Below are 27,168 nucleotides of genomic sequence, written 5' to 3' on the forward strand. Positions count from 1 at the left end.
ACGTAAGAACCAACTTTCGAGATTGGGTGCCCGTATGAGAGAAAGAAAGACGAAACAGCACTTGTTCCGAAGCAATGATCCAAAGTTGACATTTTAGCACTACAAAAAGACCCATTACTCCTCGAGTGATACATAAATCTCTCAGCATCATGTCGTGTACTTCTTCTGGAGAGCTTTCGCTATCGTCGTCAGCTGGATGTTGCTCGTTCCCTCATAGATGGCTCCAATCTTGCTATCGCGGAACATTTTCTCCGCAATTCCCTCTCGGACGAATCCCATACCACCCATCCACTCGACCGCCAGACTACTGACTCTCCCGGCTACTTGACTGGCGTATAGCTTTGCCATGGCCGCATCCGTGACGAAGTCTTCACCTGCTTCCTTCTTTCTGGCGGCATTATACACCAAAGCACGAGCGGCACAGATTTCCGTGTATGCCTGAGCCAGTTGATGTTGCATACCCTGGAATTCACCGACCAGCATGCCAAATTGTTTTCGATCATTCCAAACGTATTTCGCAGCATTCTCCCAAGCTCCCAAGGCCAATCCGGTCATTTGTGCTCCAATACCTATCCGTCCCTCGTTCAGGAGACCAATAGCATACTTGTAGCCATGACCCTCGACACCCAAGAGGTTCTCTTTGGGAACCTCAACATCGTCGAAATTGATCACACAGGTACTCGAGGCACGGATTCCCAGTTTCTTCTCTTTCTTGGCAATGCTAAATCCTTCCATCTCCTTGGTGACCACGAATGCAGTGATACCCTTATAGCCAGCTTCGGGGTTGAGGTTCGCAAATACAAGGAAAAAGTCGGCCTCCGTGGAGTTGGTGATCCACATCTTAGATCCATTGATCTGGGATGGTGTTAGCATGGCTGTCGGTGCGGCGGTGACGCGATGCACATACCTTATATCCGTTCGCTGTCTTCTCTGCCCTGGTCTTGAGTGCAAAGGCATCGGAACCGGAGCCCGGTTCAGATAAACAGAACGACCCGACCGTGTTTGTCGCCAATTTGGGGAGCCATTCCTTCTTAAACGCTTCACTGCCATATTTGAGGATAGCGGTCACCACCAACGTGTTGTGTACGTCGCACAGAACAGACACTGAAGGATCGACCCGGGCAAGTTCTTCGATTCCAACGATGGCAGAGGTGAAGTTCATTCCAGCACCACCGTATTCCTCAGGAATTTCAAACGCCATGAGACCTTGTTCAAACATTTGCTCCACAACGATGGGGTCCATCTTTTCTGCCTCATCCATATCTCGGACTTTGGGCGCCACCTCTTCATTGGCCCATTTGGACACCGACTCTGCAAGCATAGTTTCGGTTTCGGAGAAATGAGTGATGGGAGTGGGAGTGAGAGATGTTGCGTCGAAATCTTCGGGCATGTACGGCTCCGCATATCGCCGCCGTGTCGTAGTGACAAAAGCCCGCTTTCTGCAGAAGGGTAAGCCAGGTCCAATCTGAGGTGATAAAAGTCCTACGGTAGAGGATTTCTTCGAAGGAGAGTTCTAGTGGCAGGAGGCAGGGGAGCGAGAAAGGTGGGCGCTTTGGCCAGAGTCCGAAAGACTCTGATGGAAGCCATTATTTTTTAAAAGAAATCTTCAAAGCATCAAAGACGACAGTGTTAGAACTTCTGACTTCGCCGGTAATGTACACATAAATAGGAAGGACATGCCCAATGGCTACGGTCAGAAATATTGAACAGGTCCTTCGAGCTTTTGAAGGTTGGCTGGTTCCTCGGCTACGCACGGGCGGCGGGTTTGACTCGGCCGGTCAACCCCAGAAGTCGTTAGGAGGGTTCATGGAGGTGCACCACCCCTAGATGGCAAGGTCTCTCATTTTTTCGGATCCGATCTCGCAAAATGGGAAGGTAGGAGGGGAAAGAAAAAAAAAAAAAATTAATATATTATTGGCATGTGCCAGGTACGAGGACGCCCGCGCCAGATAAACCGAGATACGCAGCAGTTTCCCCGAGGCCCAAAAGAACTTTTCGCTCGACCAGAAATGTGAAGGTCGTTGCGAATGTGGCTGGACACTTCTTGTGGCGCAGCATGACGTTTGTTCCCATCAAGATCCCAGATCCACGCAAGGTTACTGGTGATGCCCAGAGCTGAGAGCGTTTATCTGCTGCTACTGCAATGCGCTGCCAATATCTTATAAAAAGAAACGGCGTAGGCGCCCAAGTTGTGGTCCTGAAAACCTACTGTCTTTTTCTCTGATCAGTTTTGGAATTCTTCTACTCTTTTCTTTTGTCACTAAGGCTTGCCCCCAGACGTCACCCGATTTCCTGTCGACTGCTGCGATAATGTCTGCAGGTCATTCCGAGCCTCAGGTTCTCTACAGTGTGAACAATATCACAGCATATTCGGTCCAGAATGGAGAAGAACATCCCATCACCGCCTCAGGGCCTCAGACGCTGTCGCTATTGATGGTGCCTACTGCATCACCGTTCGCCGACTTGTCCACGACCGAACCCACAAGTGCAGCCCCAGAAGAAGACTTTTATCTTCATCTTCATCTTCCCCCCGAAGTCGATCTTCCTCTACCTGCGACCACTCAAATCTACCACAAACCTCCAAGCAGTTACCTGATTCCCCGTTGGGACTTGGGTCCTGATGCGGGCGCTTTTATTCGCATTCAATTTCCTTCAGTAGGCTCGGGCCCTGGAAAAGTTACACAAGAGGAGGTAGATACATTTGAAACTATCCTTGCCCAGTGTACCGCTTTCCTCGAACGCGCCACGAGCACTCCCAAAGGCTTTGAACGATACAATCCACAAAACTATCGACCTGGAGAGGGTTATATTGGCTCGAGCAACGGGAAGGATCAAGCATCACAACATGGACAGATTGTGCTTATTGACGAAGAAAACGGAAGCGTAATTGGGGAGCTGCAGGACAATTATAATGTGGTGGAGGCATCGTCAGTGAAACCTGGATCAAAGAGTAAGCAGCCCATTCCCGTCTCTTTCACCCCATCCTAATGCGGCGTACAGCACCAGTACAGATTCAATTGCCGGCCGAAGGGCAAGGAAATCAAATTCGGGTGGACAACGTCTCTGAAGAGTATCTTCAGATGGCCAGACATCCCGCTTATGCGAAGTCCACCATTGTCCAGACCTCGGCGACAGCGTCCAGGCTCATCGTGACGAGCTCGAGTTATCTTGCCGAGAAAATATCCTCCGGTGCCGATTCATTCCAAAGAAAAACACAGCCGAATCCCAAACCCATGACTTTCTCCCCTGCGACTCACGCGCGAATTCGACAAATTCACTCCTTCACTCAGGGTGCGGTGGGTCTGAGCGCGAAGACCGTGGGACAATTGGGCAGATGCGCACAGAATTTCGGTGCCTCGCTGGCTCGCAAGGGCGAGAAGAACAAGAAAGGGCTGGGCAAAGATTACAAGCCTGGCATTCTCAACAAATCCATGATCGCCTTCTCTACCATCGCCGACGGTATCGATCAAGCCGGACGCAATTTACTTGCTTCGGGTTCTGCGGCGGCCACCAATGTTGTCAGTCATAAATATGGCAAAGAAGCTGGTCATGTGGCGCAGGGCCTGGCCGGCGGAGTCAAGAACGTGGGTCTTGTTTACATCGACGCCATGGGAGTGTCTCGGAGAGCAGTGATCAAATCTGTCGCCAAAGGTATGGTGGTCGGGCGGATGCCCAATGGACAACAGCTCGTGGTCGGTGCGGGAGATGGAGGGGTTGTGCCGGCTGACGCTTTACATGGCGACGTCAAGCCTAACGATTCTTACGACCCCGGCGTTTATGGAGGGCCTTCGCAAGCCGGGGTGAATAAACCGGGATACGGAGTTGAAAGTTATGGGAATGCTGCAAACGGACCGCCATCATATTCTTCTGGTGTTGCAGAGCCACCGGGATCAACGTGGCAAGGAGAAAATGTGCGCGAGAAGCGATAAGGGAAGTTATGTTTCACGAAAACGAAAATAGGTACGATGTAGGTCCATGAAGACACGATCCAACGTTGTTCTGGAACACAGATCCGACAGGGCCGGTTTTGGATGAAGCAGTTAACGCAATTGTCCAATGGTGGAGATTTGGGCTTCGACATTTCGCATACAAAGGGCTCTGTTTCCCTATTTCTGAATCTGGGTTGGATCGATGCAATTTGCGCTGCATGACATTCGACGGTCGGATGTGGCTGAAACCCGTCATTCGGTTGAGCCCAGGATCGATCATCTTAGGGATTTGTACCGTGGAACGAGCCGGCCTAAGTCGCGGTTCTCTCTCTCTCTTTTTTTTCTCCCTCTGCCGTTCCTCAAATAGGGCCGAGAGAAAAGGCACCAACAACCCATGTGAAGTTCACGCTCCCCTCATCTGCAAACTGTGATGTGCAGACAACTATTTGGTAGCATGCGCCCACAGCCACAACAGGGATGATCCAAATCGCGTACCGGCGAATTTCGATCAGTCACCAATCAAGAAGGACGATATGCAAGACGTAAAAATATCAGGTTTGCACTCTTCATTCAAACAGCTGTTATCCGGTCGGCCGAGGAAGAAAAGTGGTGTGAATGTGGCCGCGGTCAAAGTCCCAACCCAAAGAGAAAAATTCTTCAGAAACCGGCGGCGGATGCCAGACTGCAGTGGTCCCCGTTGGGTTGGAAAAGCTGGTGCCAGAGGTTGCGAAAGGGTGAACGGAGCACGGCGAGAGTCCAGTAGATGGACTTCCCGAGAACGCGGACAAATTTGATTCGATCAATGGGCGCGTTTAACCCGCCCGTCGCGTTTCAGCCCGTCAATTTGATCAACAAGGCCACGAGAAATTTCGCTAAGCATAGAGAGGAAGGCATTTCTGCTCGGCTTTCTTCCAATATGAAAAAAGTAAAAAAACTGATTGACCACTCCATGATGTTGTATCCAACACGGTAGTATCTCTGATGGCACGCAACTTGAGCCCAAAGGTAGCATTGTTAGTTTTCTGCGAAAAGATTACCGGCCCCCTATTTCGCGCATGCCGCTGGCGGGAGACATAAATTGCGGCGACAGTGACAGACAGAAGACAACCCGGAGCGGCGGCGGGCATTCTCAAGTGCCTAGGTACACAACACCCAGGAGGCGCGAGTTGGAGCAACCTGATATCCTTATATTACCTGAATCCTATTAGCAAGCACTCCGTATCTGGAGAATTCAGGCCATGAATGGCTGTGGATGTCTCTAGGAACTGAGAGCAATAGGACATGTTCGCAAGTGAACTTACCCTAAAATATGGGGAAACATCTCACCGTCGACGGTGGCTCATCAAACGACTTCGTTAGACCTTGCTTAGCGTAGTCGAAGTATTCCACATGGACGGGGAAACTTCGTGGTGTGGATAGGGCATGACTGCGCCCACTGCCGCCGGGCTTCGCTGGCCGGTGGCTTGTTGCTTGCTCTAGCATTGTATGCGCTCTCACCGCAATCAAGCAAACACTCCCTCTCCCACCGTTCTGTATGGAGATACTATTGTACCTCACCCTCGATCCCGCTAGAGAACGTACGATTCACATCATTTTGTCGCCCTATTGATTCAGTCGACCTCCCCAAGCGCCTCCCTTCACTTCGCCCTCAAACCTCGACGCAATGATCGCGACCCTCCTATTCCCTCCTCTACATCCCGCACTTTGTCGTGTTTGTTGATAATTGGTCCTCATCTTTTGTACACATTCAAGGTCACAGCCTCATCAGGAACATTCGGGACAGACATCGCAGGTTCGGCGTTTGTTCCTACCCTTCCTCCTGGAATTGTGGTCCTGGAAAACACCCTCAAAAACTAGCTCCCCTTCTCAGTACCACGTCTTCTTGACAACAGCGGCGATACTCTTCGCCACACATTTCTTCCTTTTTCCCCTGCACAGACGCCGGTGTCAAGGAGATTGACCTTGACGATTATTATAAAACAAAATCCCCACGTCACTGGATGAAGAAGCACAAGGTTTTGGTAAGTGGGCTGAATCTTTTGTATGGTATATTGTATACACTAACGAATATGGGTCATTCAGCATTCTCACATCTACTTTCATAACACTAGGCGGCCCGAACGTCTATTCAAGAATACCATTCCCTCGACATCCGTGACACTGATTGCGCATATTCAAGGCGGAGGCCTTGGTTGAGGCCGCGGTGCAGGTGGAAGCAGAATGTCTATGGACACTGTCCAGGCGACTGGTGCCGGTCATTCCCAACATGATAACATTCTCTACGATGACCAGCAAGACATGGACTCTGACGGCTATTACACCAATCAATCCGTGAGTTTGCCGGACCTGATCTAAACATGGACAAGCGGTATCCGATCTCAGTGGATATCAATGCTAACATGCCTCAGTATTATCCTCCACCCACCGCCGATGATGCCCCGAGATACACTTCACAAGCCGAACAGACTCCCAACACTTCTTCTTCATATCAATCGCCGACCACGACGCTCCCTTATCACATCCGAAGTCAATCGGCTGCTCATGATCAATATGATGGTGCACCTATCCCTCCTCCTCGAACATCGTCGCAACAGCAAAACTCCCCTCGGACTCCTGTAGCTCCATCAACTGCTCCTTTGGAAGCACGAGTGGCCGCGACGAGACAGGCACGACAAAATGCTCTTGACTCACAAGGTGGTCGAGTTCCAAATCGTGGCGGGGACTACAATGAGACGCGAGATCGGCCACGGGATGACACAGCTACGGCCGCCGCATCCGCTGCACGTAGCCGAAGAAAAGGTCCTTCAAGTCCCGATGGTCCACATCGAGCGGCCAGCACAAGAGAACGAGGCCAACATACTGCTCCTACACAAAGTCGATCTGACGCCACCATGTTTCCATCGACGGCCGCGGCGCCACTCGTGCGTGAGTACAGCGATGTCATCAATCGAGTGGTTGTATCCGATCCCCAAGTTGACGCCGAGAGAGCGCAAGCGAGAGCCGCTGAAGCGCAACCTGCACCTATCGGAGCAGATGCTGAAGATGTCGGAGCAGAACTTCTCCCGGCCCCAGGTCCCGCTCGTCGGCAGGATTATTCCAAGTCTCGCCGAAAAGATGTACAGTTTGGTGATTACATGCTTGGACAGACCCTCGGCGAGGGCGAATTTGGCAAAGTCAAGTTGGGTTGGAAGAAAGATGGAAGTACCCAAGTGGCCATCAAGCTCATTCGGAGGGAGACTGTTGCTTCCAATCCTTCGAGACTTCCCAAAATCTATCGTGAGATCTCTATCTTGCGCGACTTGGCACACCCCAACATTGTCAGACTCCACGAAATGGTGGAAACGGAGCGCCACATTGGCATCATTTTGGAATATGCTTCAGGTGGTGAGCTATTCGATTACATCTTAAATCATCGGTATCTGAAGGACCCTGCCGCCCGAAGATTGTTTGCTCAGTTGGTTTCTGGTGTTGGGTACCTTCACAAGAAAGGAATTGTCCACCGAGATCTCAAATTGGAAAATCTGCTTCTGGACCAAAATCGGAACATCATCATCACTGATTTTGGATTTGCCAACACTTTTGATCCGAAAGACGAACTCTCCGATGAAATCATTTACAACCTGGGCAACAAAGAGTTTGTCCGAAAATTCAAACTTGATCGAATGGATGCTCGTGGTATGCGAAGAGGTGACTTGATGCAAACCAGTTGCGGTAGTCCTTGCTATGCCGCTCCTGAATTGGTGGTGAGCGACTCATTATACACCGGTAAGAAGGTTGACGTCTGGAGTTGTGGTGTAATTTTGGTAAGTCAAAGCGAAACATCAACATCCTTTCGGTGTGGGATCTCACACAATCCAGTATGCCATGCTGGCAGGATACTTACCGTTCGACGACGACCCCGCAAACCCTGAGGGCGACAACATTAACCTTCTCTACAAATACATCACCACGACGCCTTTGACCTTCCCAGAATATGTCACCCCACATGCAAGAGACCTTCTCCGTCGTATTCTCGTCCCGGATCCCCGAAAGCGTGCCGATTTGTTTGAGGTGGCTCGTCATAGTTGGTTGAGTGAGTATCATCATGTGGTTTCGCACATCACTAGTAGTACCACCAATGTCACGGATATTGCATATACGACTGTTCCATCTGGTAAGTCAATTGCCCCTTATGCTCAAGAGACTGTTTCTGAAGAAAGGAAGAAGAAGAAGAGGAAGAAGAAGAAGATCCTGTGATCAATAGAAGCGCCTCCGTACGTGAAGGACCAACCAGATCTGGCGGAGCTTCTCCTGGTGCTCTTGTTCGTACACCAAAGGGGCTATTGCAGGAAGATGAAGGTTCTGCCGGATCACGTCGTGACCGCTCGACGCGCCACACTCTTCAGCCAGAGTATGTCGCTCCTCAAACACACACAGCCCGTGGACAAAGTTCGGTGGCGGCAGCAACATCAATCCCCGCTCCTCCCGTGAGCCACAGCCGGCCCGAAGAGGCACCCCAGGTTGTCACGTCAACACAACCTCCATCTCTATCGAAACCATTGCCGCAAGAGCCACCGGCGGAAAGCAGAAGCGACAGAGCTCTTGTGTCATCGACACAGCAGAAGATGCCACCTCCTGTACGCCCTGCTCGTGATATTCCGAGATCCGTTTCAGACTCGACGAGTGCTTTTGGCACAGCACCAGCTCCCAATGTCACAAGACCAAGTACTCGAGGGTCGATGGCCTCTGCGAGCGGACCTACCAACACCAGATCGGATCTTCGTCTGCCATCTCGTGGATCTTATGGACAGCCTGTAGCTCCAACGGTTGCCGCCACCAACGTCCAGGGTCGGGTCACTCAACCGACCAAACCTAGTCGAGGATACAACATTTCAGGCCCCCTTCCCCCGGCTGGTGCACAGAATTCGATCGGACAACCCATGACAACACCAATGCCACCGCCCAGCTCACATCAATCACAAAAAGCTACTCATCACCGACGATCGAGTACGTTAAGTGGACTAGGCGAGCGACTGTTTGGCAGATCGAACTCGGTGGTGAAGAAGGACCCCGAGCGACAGAAGAATGGACGCAAGTATCCGCCCACTAGCATGAAGGAATACCCTCCCGAGGCTCAATCGCGCATGTCGACGGATTCCAAACGATCCTTCTCGTTTGGCTTGGGCAAGAAGAAGAGTACAGATTTGGAAAATCACGTGCAAGGAGAGAAACCGGTACGACGATTTTCACTTATTCCTAATTCGATGACGTTCAAAGGTCTGATGGGGAGTGCCAAGGACGAGACATCATCCTCGAAACCGGGAACTCCACAAGGAGAACGATATATTCAGCCCGTTTCTAGTCGTCCAGTGACTGGCCAGGAATATGTCAGTCAACCGATGTCCGGTTCGGATGGTCAGTATGATGGATCGAGACCCGTGAAGTACAACAATTTCTCTCGACCTCCTCAGACACAGTACCAGAGAGCAGTGACAACACAGGTCACCAACGATGTGTACGGAGGCACCGCAGTGTACAGTCCGCCGGTCCAAGGACGTGTTCCCCACCAACGCCAACAGAGCGAGCTGATGACAGATATGGTACAATACGCCGACGCTGGAGATATCATGGGTCGACCATCAATGCAGCAAGGACGACAAGGTCGCGGCGTTCTCGTGAAGAACAATCGCAAGTTCTCCGAAGCGTACGAGCATGAACAAGGACCCACTCACCATGGAGGACGATCAGGAGCCGTGAAGAAGGTGCAGGATTTCTTCCGTCGACGTCGAGCTCCAACAGATGGTTGATTTTCGATTCAGATCAGCTGAGAAACGGAGATAGGGTTGACCGACTTGGATTCTTGATGAGAAGAATGGATTGGAGACCGATGACGGTGGATACAGTTTTTTCCCTTTTTTTCCTCTTTTTTTTTTTTTTTTTTTTTCTTTTGTAATGATTAATTATTGGCAGGCATTGCGTTGTGCATGTATTGATGGACCTAAGAATTCTGTTGGAAGTCACATCACATTCAAGAAGTTTCTCTTCTCCCAGCCTGGTGAGGATTGAATTGAGCTGTGTTTGTCGGAATCAAGAAGAAAGAATCATGTCAACGGCGTTGCTTTGATCGCTGAGGCGAGCAGGAGGATAAGCTTGATCGAGCTTGAGATTGCGTGGGATACCCCTACATAACATTGTATGAGAAGAACAAGACATTGAAAGCTTGAAGTGCGTATATTTTGGGCGGAATTTCGCTCGGTGCATTGAAGATGCAGTAAAGTGTGGACCAAGCTTTTGAAGACGGGGTTGAATCCACCCTGTGCTGCCTCCCCCCGCAATCAACCCCTGCAGCAACGGTCACCCGATTTCGCCATTACCGCCTCTCCGCTCCCAAAACTCTGTCCATACAGATGACCTGGAGAAATTCATTTGCTCCTCGTCAATGGGAGGGTCCTCGTCCTCTTCTCCATCTTCCTCTGCCGGTAATCCCTAGCGAGCCCAGAACCTTGACCGGCCGGAACAGGTTTGATCGTGGACAAATCCCCAACTGGCTGCTCTTCGACAGGGTTACATAGAAAAGAAAAGGTCTCTCTATCTTCATGAATGGGCTGGTGAGGCCATCCAATATGGCCAACAACGGCCGCCTGTTACCAACCACTACCACCTGCGTCGGTCTCGTGGTTTTGCTGTTGGCCGGATATTTTCTCCATCGACAACTGTCCGTATCCTCATGGTATGTTCCCGAGTACCTGGTGTTTGCTACTTAAACTCATGTCCTTCCAAAGGACAGCTTATTTCCGTCACCAGAATTTCCTAGAGAAGTTCACATCGTCGTCTCTTGTTCATGCGTAGGATCTCATTACCTTTTTTCATAGTTTCGACTCTTCCTTTCAGCAGACACACCTAGTCGAGCAGGTCAGTGTTTTCGAACTCTTCAAAATGGTGTCCTCAGCGTTCCTCTCCAGCCTCCTTCTTGCTCCACATCTCGCCATCGCTCAATCCTCTACAGCAGCGTCTCGCGCTTCATCGATCACTACATTTGCAGCTCAGTTCACTGTCCCAGCAAGCGCCGATGAAGGAGCCACCCTTCTACCCAACATTTATGATCCGTCAGCTCCGAATGCTCAGGCCCGCTGCCCTGGATATACTGCCAGCAACGTCAAGGCATATTCCACAAGGCTAACCGCACATTTGACATTGGCCGGGACGGCCTGCAATGCGTATGGAAGTGATATTCATGATCTTGACTTGACTGTTGAATATCAAACCAATGCCCGACTACATGTGAATATCCGCCCTTCCCACATCACTGCCCATAATGAGAGCTGGTACCTCCTGGATGCCGCTTACGTTCCCGCTCCCCGTCAGGGGAATGGTCAAATGACAACCAGTGATTTGACATTTTCGTGGGCCAATTCACGAAACAGTGGCTTCGGATTCAACGTCACGCGAAACAGTACGGGGAACGTTTTATTTTCAACCACTGGGACCAAGTTGGTCTACGAAAATCAGTTTATCGAACTGGTCACTCATCAAGAAGAAAACTACAATCTCTACGGTCTTGGTGAAGTCATTCATGGCCTGAGATTAGGCAATAATCTTACTCGAACTCTCTACGCTGCAGACGTTGGTGATCCGATCGATCGGAATCTTTATGGCAGCCACCCGTTCTATTTGCAGACCAAATACTTTGAAGTCGAGGAGGGCAACAGTATCACGTTGGTGACTGAACAACTGAATACCACGGAGGCCACCAGGAACTACACTTCTTCGACCCACGGAGTCTACTTCAGAAATGCCCACGGTATGGAAGTTCTGCTGAATCCCAACAATGTCACGTGGAGAACACTGGGTGGTAGCATAGATTTATACTTCTTTTCAGGCCCGACCCAACCAGATGTCACTCGTCAATATCTCAACGTCATCGGCAAGCCAGCTCTACAAAACTATTGGGGATTTGGATTTCATCAATGCCGATGGGGCTATCAAAACTGGTCCGTCACTGAAGGTGTGGTCAGCAACTATGAAAAATTTGGGATTCCTCTCGAAGTCATCTGGAATGATATCGATTACATGAACCAGTACCGAGATTTCGACAATGATCCGATTCGGTTTAGCTACTCTGATGGACAGGACTTTCTCCAACGACTGCACAGCAGAGGCCAACACTACATCCCCATCATAGATTCTGCAATATATGTGCCGAACCCCAGCAATTCTAGCGACGCATACCAAACCTTTAATGACGGGAACGACACCAAGTCTTACCTCCTCAACCCAGATGGGTCTCTGTACATCGGTGCCGTTTGGCCCGGCTATACGGTCTTTCCAGACTGGCTTACTCCTTCGGCGCACGCCTGGTGGAAGAACCAAATGGTCACGTATCATCAAAAACTCCCCATCGACGGCGCCTGGATCGATATGAGCGAAGTGTCTTCCTTCTGTGTCGGAAGTTGCGGCACAGGCAACCTGACTTTAAATCCCGTCCACCCCCCATTCAAACTGTCGGGAGAGCCTGGCAACCAAATTTTTGAATATCCAGAAGGCTTTAATTTGACAAATGCTACCCAAGCCGCATCAGCCTCGTCAGCATCAGAATCTCAAGCGTCAGCCACGGCCACTTCAAGCGCGAGTTCGAGTACATCCACGAGCTATTTCAGAAGCACGCCCACCCCAGGTCAAAGAAACATCAATCACCCTCCTTACGTCCTCAACCATGTCCAAGGAGACCTGGCAGTGCACGCCGTTTCTCCCAATGCCACACATCATAATGGTATTCAGGAATACGACGTCCATAATCTCTACGGCCACCAAATTCTCCAATCGACTTATGCAGCCCTTTTAGCGGTCATTCCCGGCAAACGACCCTTCATCATCGGCCGGTCGACATTTCCGGGCTCCGGTGCTGTTGCAGGGCATTGGGGCGGTGACAATGCTTCCAAGTTCTACTACATGTACTTCTCCATCCCTCAGGCATTGAGCTTCTCACTCTTTGGAATCCCGATGTTCGGTGTTGACACGTGTGGTTTCAACGGAAACAGTGACGAGGAACTGTGTACTCGCTGGATGCAGCTCAGCGCCTTTTTCCCTTTCTATCGGAACCACAATGTGATCTCGGCGATCTCTCAGGAAGCATACACGTGGGTCTCAACCATTGACGCAACAAAGATCGCCATGAACATCCGCTTCCAACTGCTTCCCTACCTGTATACGCTTTTCTACCAGGCACATACTCGAGGCGATACCGTTATGCGTGCTCTGGCATGGGAGTTCCCGCAAGACCCATCCCTCGCAAATGCTGATCGACAGTTCTTCCTGGGCCCTTCTATCCTCGTAACACCGGTCCTCACACAAGGTGCCACTACTGTCGACGGCGTTTTCCCGGGTCTCGTCGAAGGCACCGACGTCTACTATGACTGGTACAATAAAATTCCTGTACCCGTTCCGAGCACCAAAAATACCACCATTGCCGCTCCCCTGGGTCATATTCCAGTCTACATTCGAGGCGGATCGGTCCTGGCCACACAATCGATGGCCATGACCACGCGCGACGCCCGCAAAACTCAATGGTCAATCATCGTCGCGCCTGGCGTTGACGGCACAGCGACCGGTTCCCTATATCTAGACGACGGCGAATCCCTGACACCCAACGCAACCAAAATTGTTACCATGACTGCAGCAATGGGTTCTCTCAACGTCACTGTCTCAGGCAACTATACCGGCTTAGATCTCCCATTGGCAAATATCACCATCCTCGGCGTCCAGACGAAACCGGCCAGTAGTGCCGTGAGAATCAACGGACTGACTGTCGCCAATAGTATCTACGATTCTGATACGAAGACGCTGTTCATCGGTCCCTTGCAAAATGTGCTTGGAGGCAAGATCTGGAGTGGGAATTGGACGTTGTCTTAATAATACTATCCCCCCGTGTGCTGGGGACATGAAACGTGGGAGAAGCATGATACTCCGTATTCCGGATGTGGTGGATGGAAGTAAGCAAGGAAATGGAAATAAATGTCAAAAGCAAGTTAGCTCTTTTTCCGGAAAATCTGACATGGTCGAGTGTCTACATTGCACGGACAGATGAAACAGAAATGGCATCTTAGTCATACGACCACTGTTATTAGTACCTGGCATCTACCACAGTACCAAACGAAACACCTCAGAATCCGATCAATGCATGTACGTTCTCACGTTGGCGTGTGGGACTTTTGATAAGCCTCCGCTAATGAGCAAAGTCCTCACCCCCTCAATGTTTCCACCCGGCTCCGCCGCTTTAATATCCTGCTGCAATGAGCCAGGAGTCAAGGATCATAGCGAAAACCAGGATTCTCTAGCATCAAGCCCCTGATTATTTCAGCCTACCGTTGGCCACGGCAGACAGTGGAAGATGGCCCGCACCCAGCCCCATATTTTGACGGCAGCCGTCTCTTGGATCTCTCTTGATGTTGGTGTCTCATTGAGCGTGCATTGTTCCGGCCTAGGGTGAATAAATTGACCGAGAAGAGAAAGAAACGGCTCCTGAGCTTCCTGGGGATTTGGGCCGAAATGGGGAAATATGTGGCTCCAATGGTACGAGCAAGTGTTAAGCCCTCCTCAAGCGATACTGGTGGCGGTGGGATGTCCGTCTAAGTTCCAGCCAAGGCCAGAAGGCATCCTCGTTTGCGAGATTCAGCCAGGTGGGTTTTGAACGCCATAACGGGAGCGAAGGATGGTCGGGACACCGTGCTGAATACGAATATCATTGCATCGCTTTGCGGGTACTGGGTTGGATCGCCCTCAGTGTCAACAACGTGAACGTCCACCCACACGGAATCAAAGATGACAAATATTCGATATTTGTCCACGTTTGCACGGGCAAGATCAGGCCTAAACTTGCCTAATAGAAACTGCCGGCAGGCGAGCTCGAGCCGGACCACATCGACGGAGCCTTACCTGATAAATGAGCATCGTTTTGTCTACCGATGCACCACCAAAGATGACCACGTTGAACTTTCTCTCCATGTGAAACGAAAACGATCAATGGCCGTGAGACGTAGCGAGTAGCGAAGCGAATGGCGCAGGGGAGAACAGAGGCAGAATGCAAGGTCACCAGATGGGAAATTCTCGACTTTAAGCACCAACTCGACATTCATTAGTGATCTTGCAGTCACTGGTCATGATACGCGTGGCGTTGTAAACCTCTAGAATCGCAGGTGTGTTTGGGACCCAGATCCACCCAGCAGCCACAAAGGACAAGTGAATCAGCGAGGATGGACATCCTTCTTCCCACTTCTTTTGATTGCGAGACTCGTTTGAAGATCAGCAAGCAGTGCTGCACACTCGCGAGTGGCGATCCCTAGCACTCGCACTCGCAAGTGGCCACTCGCGTCGCATACACCTTCCAAATTGAGTATATTGTCAGGGTCGTCCTCGTTAAGACATGGTGATCAACATCGTCGACATATGGTCCATGGACTGGATCCGATAGGGGATATCTGTGGATTTCTGCCAAGGATTCTGGCTCACGCTAAGCTACATTCGTTTACGGAATATATATAAGTAAAGCGGCCACCCCCAGCAGATAGTTTTAGTTAGTTCATACATTCTCTTCCCGCCGCTACAACCACAGGTGGTAGCAACGCGCTATTCCTTTCCTGAGCGAATTCGGCCGCATATTCGCAAGGGACAGTGAGGCACCGCGAGCAGGCTTTGCTCCTACTTACGGTCCTTTACTGCAACTTGATCCTTTACGGTCCTCTATTGAAGAGACGACGGCGGCCCTCGTCGAGATTTCTTGCAACAGGGAGACTCGAGGAGTTCCTACCCTGTGTGCGCGCCCGGCTCTGCCGGCACTCTCCTGTCGTCATTGACCGTAACCGTGCGCGAAAGCACGGGACTCTTTACGTCAGGGAGAGGGGCCTTGGGCGACTCATCGACGGAGTCCTCAGCTGTCGATGGGGATAGAGTTGGCAAAGCTGACTCTGACAGGCGAAGAGTATTCGGATTGGCTCGAAATACTTCGCAAGTATCGGGGTAGTACGTCACTACCATTATCCGATCGAGACCCCTCAGTCCAGTGGTAAGGCATAAATACGTGTGTCCCTTTTCGATTTGTTACGAAGGGATACGCACGCTACAAAAATGTCTTCTACTGCCTATAGTAACCATACCCCCCCCAAGTGAGGGCTACCCTCAGCATGAGCGGATCCCGCATTGGAAAAGGGAACTGGATGCGAGCACGGCTGACAGACAACGAGCTGCGACTCGTTACGGGCTCCGTCACCACCCACAAAAGAAAACATGGTAGGAATGAAGTTGGTTAGGGTCAAAAGGAGGCACACTCGTTACGGAAAAAAGAAAAGCCTCGCGATCGCTTCATAACATTTACAACCTCATTGACGTTGTCCTTATTTTTATGCACTTTTACGAAACGAAGCGTAAAAGACCGCAATGAAGCGGCAGACAGAACAACCCCCCTCCAAGATGGTTACGAGGAATCACGAAATGATTCACTCCGATTGATTATCATCATTTTCATCCCTGTCGTTATAGTTAGCTGCGAAACTACGCGAGTGTTTCCGATCACTTACGGATCATCATCAGCTGTCTCTACAGGAGCAGCCTCTGCACGAGCACGTTTGGATCCACGTTTCGCTCTGGTATGATTAGTTATGAGTCAACACAAATAATTACGAATCAACTTACTTCTTCTTCTCTGGAGTTCGAGCAGGATCCTGGATACCTGAAAATTGATGAGAATCGTAACCACGCTCAAGGGATCGTACATACGGGCATTGAGAGAACAATAAGCTGCACGTTGCTGGAAATGACAGTTGGCACAGGCTGTTAAGGGTTAACACAACCACATTCAAACAATTACGGATTAGCACGCACCACCATTGTGCTCACCAGCGACTGAACGACATTCTGTGAAGGGACCGGACGAATTTCCACAATGATGACAAACTGTCACGATCAGTTACAAGCCAAAAGGAAAATTTCGGACACCTACTGCGATTGTTGACCTCGCCATACTGTTGCATCATGATCGCCTCAGCATACCCAGCACGCTCTGATGCGACTGTTAGCGAAAATATACGACCACATGCAGAAGGGTTGCGGGAAAAAGAGGATATTGCATACTTTGCAGCACCTCATCGGATTGCGTCAATTTCTTCCTGCACACCACAACATTCTTTGTCACCCCCGAGAAATTTGCTCGTAATCGCTCGCATCGAGTTGATTTGTTGTTGATTTCAATATCGAGTTGCACGTTGTGCGCCATTTTCGTGGTCGTAACAGTCCGAGTTCGGCAGAACTACATCGAAACAAACTGTTACAAAGATTGAGTCAGCAATCATCCAAATCGTTCGACAACGACGAGGGAAGGAGGTCAATTGTTGGTATCGTCTCCGGCACTTCAAGCGATAGACCCTCAAGCGGCCATGATGTGACGATGTGAAAATCCGTTGTGCGGGACAAAAAGTCAACGAGATTGACGTCAACGCGAGTCGAACACCCTGGGAATGATTGGGAACATATCGTAATAAACCTCATGGGAAACACTCTTCATCCAGGCAAGGTCGAATCATTTCGGCAACAACAAGAGGGTCACTTCAAACCAACGTGAAAGCATTCCGACTCTCGACAGATCGTAACAATGTGCGGATGTCCGAAATGAGTCACAACAAAGGGAACTTGAATTCGGATCGACGAACTCTTCCAAACCTTGGGATTGCAACATGATCGTGGGAAACCCAATGCCTCGAGCGGCCAGTTCGATAAGGCACAAGCCATTTATATCCCCCACGAGCGTATGCAATCAGATTAAGAGGGGCGTGTTACTCACCTCTGTTGTCGACAAGGAAGAGGAAGAAGAGGAAGAAGAGGAAGAGATTGAAACAACGTAAAAGTAATAGGCCGCAGACAGGCGAGCATGTGATTCGCGCAGGAGCGCGCAACTTTCCTAAGTAGGGGAGGACCTGTGGTTGTAGCGGCGGGAAGAGAATGTATGAACTAACTAAAACTATCTGCTGGGGGTGGCCGCTTTACTTATATATATTCCGTAAACGAATGTAGCTTAGCGTGAGCCAGAATCCTTGGCAGAAATCCACATATCGTACGTGTCACGGGACCACCTGCCAAGGGATTACGGCACAGGACGCCATAGACTGGATCCGATCAGGGGGGTCTGGCAGACAAAGGCGGCATTCCTGGGTGGGCAGTGGATTGGATCCGATGGGGTCAGCCAATTAAAGCACGTGATTGGGTGTCGGATTATAGATTTTCCGGATCCCGAGGGGTCGCAATCACGTAAATTGTCGTACCGCCGCATGTGTGCGCCGCCAAGAGTTGCCAAGGCCAAAGTGGCCGGCTCAATCACGTGATCTCTCGAGCGCAGCGAGGCCGGGGGTTTAGGGGCTTGCCCCCAAAAGACAAAGCTACGCTTTCACCCGCCGCGGAATATCCTGTCCGCGGCCCCTAGTACAGTAACAATCACGAGAGATAATCAGTAAACGCGCGCTGATCTCGCTCCGCGGTGGACGTCATGCCAGAGCCATGGCATCGACAATCCAGTGCACGTGACTGCGTCCATGGTGATGTCATTTTGGGGGCTATCGAGCTACAAAAGCCAAAGCCACCTACATCCACTCCATCCCGCACCTTACCAAGTTCGGACGATCTCCTCCTTAATCAAAGGCCTCCCTCGGAGATTTTGCCTGCGACTATCGAAGAAACCGAGGAAGATCTGAATGAGAAACCTACGCGAGATGGCACTGGAGGAGGAGGGAAAAGCAGGAGAAGAAGAGAGGGCTCGCTCGCGCTATTTCAGTGGGCTACGTGGAGCAGAAGAAGCAGCATACGTTGACACAGTGGGGGAGGACAAGAGACAGCTGATGGGAGAGGAACATTTCCATGAAGCCGCCTACCACGATGTCTTACAAGGTGAAAGGGCTAGAGCGATCGAGGCTGGAAGAAGTTCAGATGACACTCTCTGACCCTACGGCTACAACTGTGATTTAATATCGCATGCTGAACGGCTCAAGCCGTAGCGGGCGCTCGCGCAGGTGCACGGCTCTTCTGGCGGTGGAAATCTAAGTACATTTGCCTACCAACGTGACGTGTGCGAATGATATTCGCAGCTCATACATGCCTTGACTATATGACTCCTCAGGACCTATCTATCGTACATATTGAACACATCATTTGGAAAATACATTCCGACCCAGAGCGCTACATTCTCAGAAGCACTACGAATATGCAACAATCCAGTTAATTGCCATGTCTTCGTCGCTCGCACGAAACCAGTCTTCTCTTGGCTCTTTGACGAAATGAATATTTGCTGGCTCCTGGGGTTCGTCATCATCGATGCCGTCTTCCTCTTCTTCTTCATCAAAGTCCCGGTGATTTCCATCGTAGTCTCTCTCGTCACAGTATTCAACAAGGAGTCGATGGTAGTCATCATGATGCCAGCTTCTGTAATATCCATCGTAGGCCGTCAGAGCGTTGCGGGCCTCATCTCTTTCAGCTTCATCGAGTAGGTCATCAGCTTCAGGTTGCATTACATCTTGGCCGAGGAAACTGAGGTCGCCTTCCAAACGTTGTTCCTGGTCCACAGAATAGAAGAAACGGAGGCGGTCGTCCAGGGCCTCGTTAAAAATGTCCACATCCCATCGCTCCGCGTTTGGGAAATCGGCATTTTCGGCTTTCGCCAACGCTTCAGGCGAGGGATTCAGCCTTTCACCAAGCCAGCCAAGTGGTTCAGCAAAATCCGGTGCAAAGGTATCGACCTTCATCATTAGGGAGCCTGTTTTGATGTAGCGTAAAATTTTCAAATCCATTTCGTAGTTGTACTTGTATTCCAGCTTTATAGCTCGATACCTGTTGCGGTGTCTATCCCTCAATGTTCCATGCTGCTCTTCCCTAAGATCCTCTATCAAGTCTCGTATAACCACCAGGCGCTCATGAAAGTCGAGGACCCTGCTGCGTGCTTTAGCTGCCCAGGCTAGCAAAATTGGATCTGTCTTAGGTAAAGATAGAGGGTCGATCGAAAACAGGACGTAGAGCACTGGCACGTAGGAGCCTCTTTTACAGCTCATTGGATGCTCTAGCTGCAAGTCCGCTGCGGCTGCAGCTCTGTATAACCGAGGCGACACATGGTAAGGTTGATCTTCGGGGGAGAAGAAGTAATCGATGGCAAGTGTTTCTCGTAGCCAGTGAGAATTGCGGGTCGCTCTCACTGCCCGCTCATCTAGGAGTTGCCAAAAGTCCAGCGTAAGTGGCTGTGGCTTCATTTTCTCAATGTTTAGTCCGCTATACTCTTCCACGACGCGGCGAAAAGGGTCGTCGTCGTGGAAGTCTGGTACATGGCTTTGCCTTTTCTCCTCACCAATGGTCACTACGCCGAATATCCTCATTTGACACTGGAGGATGAGCTCGGTGTTCCATTCAGCCGTGAAAGAGTCTTGCATGTAATCTTCGTCGTCGTCAGCCTCCTGGTCCAGGGGATCGTCGTAAATATCGGCATCCCTAGTCAAACGGATATCAAAAATGTCTGGTTCGAGCTGCCACGACCGGCTCTGCTCATCTTTAGCCCACCAGCACCGGCCGAACAGTGTGTCGACGTCAACCCGCCCTTGTATGAACTTTTCGATCTGGGGACGAGAGTTGTCCGGCTCCGCAGATTCCAGCAGCCGCGTGGCAGCGTACTTCAGGTTGTGTACCAGCCACGATTTGACTTGGCTCCATGTGCACCACCGGCTATTCAGCACCGCACGTGTCATACTTCGGACATCCCAGCTGGATGGCGGAAGATCGAGCATAGGAATCATGTAGTGTAATTTATGAATGTTGAACAATTTGTCAACATCGTGGCTGAAGAAAGCAAGGAGGAACGCAGCGCGGTACACCGATGTTTGTCCTGACAGCTTGATCGCGATCAGCGGGGATGCCGTAATCAGATTCCCGTTCATGGAGACAAGAAAAATCTGTTGTAGTAACTCAGTCGGTAGAGCTTCCAAGTGACAGGGGCTAGACAGCCGTTGTGCCTGGCCCGGACTCATTTTTCGACGTTTGAGTGTGTAGGTGTCGAGTTTGGTCAGGGATGATGTTGTTTCAGAGTAGATTGACCCTGTACGCGTGCGCTTCAGGGAGCTTATCCACTCCATGTTGACTCGCAGCGCGGTAATAGGACTACACTCAGGAGTTTTGGACTGGTTCTTGGACTTGAAGGGTTCAAAGAGAAAAAAGTTTGAAAGTATGAAGAAAAGCCGCCAGGATCGCGTTCTCAAGGTCGCGCCAACTTAATGACGTAATGTAACGCCTGCTTTCCAGATGATTGATTCCTTTGCACTTTTCAACCCGGAAGGTACCTTAGGAACCAAAGGCCGTGCCTCCGCCGATACACGTCCAATGTACGATGCCCGATTCTGCTTGTTGTATAGCAGGCCAATTACTGCAACGACACCCAGCGTCTCCGGGTGATCCAGGCCCAGCGCGTCCTCTGACATAAGCTGAGGAAAGAGAAAAGGAGGGAGTCTCTGCACGCGATGCTGAGCGAATAAACACAGAAGTGCCAAGCCGAGAGATGCCAAGACGAGGCAGTACGTGTTGACCAATAGATGTCCACGTCCTCTCCGGCCTTTTTTGTCGATTGTCCTCTGGCAAAATCCTGACACTGGCCTTCATCGTGAGTTTTACGACCTCTCTCTGGCCAACTGTTAGATGTAGTGCTCCAGCAATCCACACCTTTGGAGCATCTCCATTCTTCCGTTTGCCGTGCCGTCACATCATCTCTCTCTGTGTTCAACCCATTTACTCAACCAATCATTCAAGCCTCTGGAGACTTGTATCACGGCATCAAATCAACGATCATGTCATCAAATTAATGAATACTGCATGCCTGGTGTGGAAAATGGTGCGCCAGTAGTGCGTGAAACAGCTGACAGGGTTGACAGTAAGTCCTAGTTGACAGATTGATCATCCGTCCCCAGCCCACCCTCCCTGCGACGCGAGCGATACCTCATCCAATCATATGCACGCGTTGGAATTCAAAAGCTGGAATCTGTGGCTTTACATACCTGGTTACGAAGTTCCTTTCGTCTCTTCGTTCTTCAAGGCACAAGCTGGATCAAAGGAAGTCTCTGTACATTTCTGTTTTTCCTCCGTCAACTCTCCTATTCCAATGACACCTGCCATATAGAACGCTTGACCACAACAATGGAACTCTTCAAAGGACCCTCTCGTCATCGCCCTCTTCACGGCGACGAGATCCGCCTGCTCAAGCTGCTACCGGGTAGCTTCAACGATCCTATCATATGTTACCTGGAACATGATTCTCTGGCATCCGCGCCGCGATATGACGACCTTTCATACGTCTGGGGCGATGCAACCCAAACGTCGCTCATAATGCTCGATGGCGTGCAATATCCAATCACCAAAAACATAGAGGCCTCGCTGCGACACCTGCGACATCCAGAATGCATTCTTACTCTGTGGGCTGATGCCGTTTGCGTCAATCAACTCGACATTCCAGGAGCGGAATGTCCAAGTGGCCAGGATGAGGGACATATTTGAACAGGCTAATCGCACGGTTATATGGCTTGGCGACTACGCTCCTCAGACTAAAGAGAGCGTTGACTCGGCCTTCAATCTTGTGGAGCGGGTCTTTGACATTTTGAAGAACGGCGGATACACCCATGCCGCTGTCCAAGACATCATCAAGGACCATGATGCTGATGTCCGCGTTCTTCAGGAAATCGTTCAGCGTCCTTGGTTCTACGGAGTGTGGGCCATCCAGGAGATTGCCATGTGCAAGACGCCAGAAGAGTACGTCTTAGGGCCCGATGAGCCTAGGTTTGTCCTTGACCACTCCAGAATTCTATTCACAACATTCTGTCTATCTACCGCCGCTATCGCAATGGCAAGAAGCAAACGACGTCCTATGGATTCACGGGATGCGGCGTACGAGGAATATGCTATTGACTGGCGAAGTTAATCTCACCCAGGCTGAACAGCTGGTCACATTTTTATCGCGGGGTGCATGCGCTTTCGAAGCGACCGACGAGCGGGACAAGATATGTGCTCTCTTGGGCCTATTGCCCTCTAAGATCCTTCCTCCTCAGCTACGGCCAAACTACGCCCTGACCGCGGAGCAAATTTTTGGGGACTACGCAGTGTATATGCTTGAAGAGACGAAGTATCTCGACATCCCGACTTGCTGCTCTGGTTCGCGACCCGGTCTCCCTTCCTGGGTTCTAGATTGGAAGAATGGGTATTCATCGGAGCCTTTTCATCTTGGCAAGGTCTCATATATTCGTTTCCTAGAGGGAAATAAGAAGATGGAGATCGACTGCATGGTTTTGAGTCACATTGCCAAGGTCCTCAACCCTGTGGAAATTGCTGCCGAATTCACAGGGCGCGTGGAACTCGAGTGGGAATCGGAGGATTCCGCAGTAACGCTGCCGCAATCTCACGAAAAGATTGCCAACCCAGCAGAGGCAATGTCGAACGTCTATGGCATCCTACCATCTGTTGAGACTAAATGGTTTGGGTGCCGAGCGCTCGACGCAAACCTGACGCCGGTAGAGTTGGACCGTTGGGATTGCCGCGCTGGAGATTGGGTTCGGGGGATCTAAGGGCATCGACGACCCCCGGTGGAATGGCTGCAGCACGCGGTAACTATGGAAGAGTTCGTAATCCCAAAGCACTGCCCATCCCTGGTGACGCTATCTGCTATTTCAAGGGTGGCTCGTTTAGGTTCTTGATACGGCCTGAGCAAGGTGGCTGGTGATTAGTCCGTGCCGACTGGGAAACACACACCATTTCTCGTGAAGCGACAGAAGCCGGGAGCACTAAGCAGTGGGAGGACTTTTGGGTATCTGATTGGCACAATACTCAGAGGATTATACTTCACCAATATCACATTATCTTTCTGCTATTACTTGTTATAGGAATGCTAGGAGGTTACCATAATAGGATAACGACAAATAACCGATATACCACTGCTTGGCATAGTTGCAGGATCCAACATATTGCTGATATAAGTAGATGTCTTGAGCCTTTGCTTCTCCGTTATATGGAACAAGGTCAGCATTGACATCAAGCGGTGTGTTCGGCAACTTGTCTGACTGTGAGATATTGAACTTAGTTGCTAGCTTATCGATATATGAGTCCTGGCATAGCCATATCGTGCGCTCTTCGCGATCCCGTACGATACGGATCCCAAGAAACCATGATGCTTGGTCAAGAAGACGAAATGTGTACTTGCTCGTCAATCCTTTTAGGATCGTTAAACTTGTCCTGATTGTCCTTGTGATATAGCATCATAATGTCGTCCACGTAGAAGAATACAACAAGCCAATCGTTAGTTTACTCCTGGCACTTGTTGCAAACCCATATTCTCGAGTCCATGTGTAAACTCGTTGTACCACAGTAATGGCGCTTCTTTTAAACCGTACAGCGCCTTCAACAGCATAAGGACACTGCCGTCTTCTTCAAAGCCTTCTGGAAACTCGACGAAGACCTCCTTGTCGAGAGTTGCATTTAGGAGTGCACTGATAGCGTCAAGCTGTACAATTTCAAGGTCAAAGTATGCTGCGATGGCGAACAATAATCGTGTCAAGTCCATCGGTTTCCAAATCGTAATTGGGTTCATACGGTTCGGAGTTCTGTAAGTTGTTGAAGTCGTCTAGCACTTCCATAACTTGCGGTGCGGCTTCACGCAAAAGTTGCTCAGTTGAGACATCGTCTGGGTTGCAGAATCTCGTTTCATCAAACGTAACATCCCTTGTTCGAATAACTTGATCGGCGTTCGGTTGCCATATTCGATAGATATTCGTCGAGTCATATCCAATCAAGTAGCCAATCGATGCTCGTTCCTCAAGCTTGTTGAGTCTTGGGATACCATGGTTAAGCGTGTATGCCTTGCAGCCGTATACCCTGACATGCGACAAGTCTGGCTTCGTGCCGTGCAGGGCTTCGAAAGGTGTCTTCCATTCGAGTAGTTTAGTCGGAGTGCGGTTGAGTAAATATCCGGCAGCTTTCACGATCTCAGGCCATAGGTTTTCTGGCAGTCGAGCAAGTATGCGCATTGCTCTTGAGGTTGCCATTATCACCCCCCAGAGCGTTCCGCGTTACCGTTTTGCTGTTGCGTGTTAACAGCTGAACGTTCTGACGATATGCCGTTATTTGTCAGTAAAGCGTTAAAGTCGTTGCCAAGGGTCTTCTCCCCATCAAGGCGAATGAAAGCGACTTTCTTTTCATATCGTGTCTTGACCATGTTGACGTATTCAAACATGACGTCATTCACGGCTGCTTTTGTTGCGTGAGTGTAAACATGGTTCATGTCTATTTTGAAACATTTAAAATGGCTCATCCATTTGTGGCCATTGTATCCTTCTTTGAACGGAATCAAGTCTCATGAAACTCGAGCAAATGGCTTGCCAGGTGCCTCCTCTTGGTCGGAGCTGTTGGCAGTCCACATTTGGCCTAGCCTAAGTCACGTGCACCGCAGCCTTCGTGGCCCCTTTTTGTAGCTTGCACCTCGCTCAGACAGATTCAATCAATCAATCTTCTCTCGGCCCAACAGGAGCGTCGTGATATAATTTGCTTCGATTTAGCCAAGCTACAAGCTTCGCACTCAGCTAGGGGCCGTGGACAGGATATTCCACGGGGGGTAAAAGCTATGCTTCTGTATTTCGGAGGCTGGCCGCCAACCCGCCGGGCTCACAGCGTTGGGGATTGCCAAGCCCTCTGCATCACGTGATTGGTAGATCGTGTGATTTAGCATTTTTCGACCAATCAGCGACGACTTAAGTCATGTGAGCAAAATTGATCCCTCGTGCGGGGGGGTCGGAGTCTAGAAAAAGCTTCGCTCACGCTCCGCTTTAATTGCGAGGCAGGACCTCAGTTTGATAGAAAACAGAGCACTCATTCAACTCAAGCTGCACAAGAAGTTTGACACTAGCGGACTAATGGTGCCACTACTGACCCACTTCGAGTAGTCCAGTGAACATTGATCCTAGACCCTGTATACCAGGGAATGCCAAGGAACAGAAGGGTAAGCGTGATTCAATAGGGAATTGACTCGATCGCTTGAGGAGTCAAGCGATAATGAGGTGAGAGGAGCAGGTTATAAGCCTGCGTCTCGCCTGGTATCTAGTGTTTTGGCAGGGGCCGCCCTGACACTCAAGGTCCGACAAATTGGTTTGAATTCAGCCTTTTTGTCACAGAAGCGATGGGCTTTTCTCGACCGACACTACTTGTAAGGTTGTAACAAAAATGTTTAGCTCTTACATTATAGGAAAGTGCTTACAGCCCCCGCAACTATTGCAAGAATATGCCTTGACGGCGCTTCCTCGAACATACGGCGAGACAGTAGTTTCTGAAATGGCTACGACCTGCGATATTCGAAGTGAGTTGTTGCTGATTAAATATTGCAGAAGTAGCAGAGATGATAGGGGTTCTCAACTTATAACACAACTCATATCAGAAACTAAGGCTACCATCTACACGCCACATACTTCAAGGCAAATTTCCTCCACTACGGGCACAATGCGCTCGCTTTTCTCCAGTCTGTGCTTTACGGCAGTTCTTGTTGCACTCGTCACCAATCCAGCCCAAGCTGCCGTTACTCTGCGAGATAAAATCGAAAAGGGCATCTTCGACCGGGCTCCAGCAACAGATCCATATCCGGATCATGCAGGGTGCGCAGCGGCTCACGTTAATGACGGCAAACCTAGCGTCTTCTTCAGTAACCTAGGTAGCACAACGCCCGCTCAACGAGCCGCTCCTGACACTTTCGCTGCCACTATTGGCGGTAAAACGTTCATGAATGGATTTGGAAACCAGCCAGGCAATCCAAGCAAGCGATTCACAGATCGATGGTCAGGACCAGGCTCCCGGAAGTATTACGCAGAATTTGCATAGAGATTCTCCGAGGTGTTTGCGCAACAGGCTACCGGAACCGCTTATGTCCTCTTGCGTGCTACCTCAGGTGCCAATGGGCCAAAGTCGAACAGTGTATGGACGGTTCTTGAGAGATCGGCACTTGAAGCTAACCCGAACGTTCCAAAGATTGTTCTAGTGGATCCGGTTACTTTTGCGCCGAGCGACTTGTGGGTGAGAGGCGTTGATCCTCCTACCACTGTCAAAGCTAAGCGCCAGTCTGGAGTCATTGTCCTGGACTGGGATGCACCTGCCGACGGACCGTACTGGCTCGCTCCAAATGAGTGAGAGTTGTATTAGAATGATGTTGAGATCGAGAATCGAGGATGAGCGA

General features: G+C 50.3%; 9 protein-coding genes across 9 annotated transcripts; 5 read left to right on the forward strand and 4 right to left on the reverse strand.

The window, feature by feature from the left end:
- Nucleotides 1-147: 147 nt before the first annotated feature.
- Z518_02577 (uncharacterized protein) lies at nt 148-1,587 on the reverse strand (the record flags this gene model as incomplete). Its single annotated transcript, XM_013419605.1, has 3 exons — nt 148-855; nt 908-1,439; nt 1,487-1,587. 3 exons carry the CDS (start codon nt 1,585-1,587, stop codon nt 148-150), a joined length of 1,341 nt encoding a protein of 446 aa, XP_013275059.1.
- A 723-nt stretch (nt 1,588-2,310) lies between these two features.
- Z518_02578 (uncharacterized protein) lies at nt 2,311-3,929 on the forward strand (the record flags this gene model as incomplete). Its single annotated transcript, XM_013419606.1, has 2 exons — nt 2,311-2,950; nt 3,001-3,929. 2 exons carry the CDS (start codon nt 2,311-2,313, stop codon nt 3,927-3,929), a joined length of 1,569 nt encoding a protein of 522 aa, XP_013275060.1.
- Nucleotides 3,930-6,149: 2,220 nt separating this feature from the next.
- Z518_02579 (uncharacterized protein) lies at nt 6,150-9,715 on the forward strand (the record flags this gene model as incomplete). Its single annotated transcript, XM_013419607.1, has 4 exons — nt 6,150-6,260; nt 6,338-7,732; nt 7,788-8,082; nt 8,133-9,715. 4 exons carry the CDS (start codon nt 6,150-6,152, stop codon nt 9,713-9,715), a joined length of 3,384 nt encoding a protein of 1,127 aa, XP_013275061.1.
- Nucleotides 9,716-10,844: 1,129 nt separating this feature from the next.
- Nucleotides 10,845-13,817, forward strand: Z518_02580 (uncharacterized protein; the record flags this gene model as incomplete). The annotated part of the gene is made up of 1 exon (XM_013419608.1): nt 10,845-13,817. One exon carries the CDS (start codon nt 10,845-10,847, stop codon nt 13,815-13,817), a length of 2,973 nt encoding a protein of 990 aa, XP_013275062.1.
- Nucleotides 13,818-16,396: 2,579 nt separating this feature from the next.
- Z518_02581 (uncharacterized protein) lies at nt 16,397-17,172 on the reverse strand (the record flags this gene model as incomplete). The annotated part of the gene is made up of 7 exons (XM_013419609.1): nt 16,397-16,427; nt 16,478-16,543; nt 16,593-16,629; nt 16,677-16,730; nt 16,782-16,853; nt 16,900-16,959; nt 17,031-17,172. 7 exons carry the CDS (start codon nt 17,170-17,172, stop codon nt 16,397-16,399), a joined length of 462 nt encoding a protein of 153 aa, XP_013275063.1.
- Nucleotides 17,173-19,138: 1,966 nt separating this feature from the next.
- Z518_02582 (uncharacterized protein) lies at nt 19,139-21,055 on the reverse strand (the record flags this gene model as incomplete). The annotated part of the gene is made up of 1 exon (XM_013419610.1): nt 19,139-21,055. The coding sequence occupies one exon, from the start codon at nt 21,053-21,055 to the stop codon at nt 19,139-19,141; it is 1,917 nt and encodes a 638-aa protein (XP_013275064.1).
- A 1,051-nt stretch (nt 21,056-22,106) lies between these two features.
- Nucleotides 22,107-23,524, forward strand: Z518_02583 (uncharacterized protein; the record flags this gene model as incomplete). The annotated part of the gene is made up of 4 exons (XM_013419611.1): nt 22,107-22,307; nt 22,366-22,719; nt 22,764-22,850; nt 22,895-23,524. 4 exons carry the CDS (start codon nt 22,107-22,109, stop codon nt 23,522-23,524), a joined length of 1,272 nt encoding a protein of 423 aa, XP_013275065.1.
- A 1,475-nt stretch (nt 23,525-24,999) lies between these two features.
- Z518_02584 (uncharacterized protein) lies at nt 25,000-25,233 on the reverse strand (the record flags this gene model as incomplete). Its single annotated transcript, XM_013419612.1, has 1 exon — nt 25,000-25,233. The coding sequence occupies one exon, from the start codon at nt 25,231-25,233 to the stop codon at nt 25,000-25,002; it is 234 nt and encodes a 77-aa protein (XP_013275066.1).
- Nucleotides 25,234-26,441: 1,208 nt separating this feature from the next.
- Nucleotides 26,442-27,122, forward strand: Z518_02585 (uncharacterized protein; the record flags this gene model as incomplete). Its single annotated transcript, XM_013419613.1, has 2 exons — nt 26,442-26,794; nt 26,819-27,122. 2 exons carry the CDS (start codon nt 26,442-26,444, stop codon nt 27,120-27,122), a joined length of 657 nt encoding a protein of 218 aa, XP_013275067.1.
- Between the last annotated feature and the right edge of the window lie 46 nt (nt 27,123-27,168).

This window comes from Rhinocladiella mackenziei (assembly GCF_000835555.1).
Source record: "Rhinocladiella mackenziei CBS 650.93 unplaced genomic scaffold supercont1.2, whole genome shotgun sequence".
Classification (NCBI taxonomy): domain Eukaryota; kingdom Fungi; phylum Ascomycota; class Eurotiomycetes; order Chaetothyriales; family Herpotrichiellaceae; genus Rhinocladiella; species Rhinocladiella mackenziei.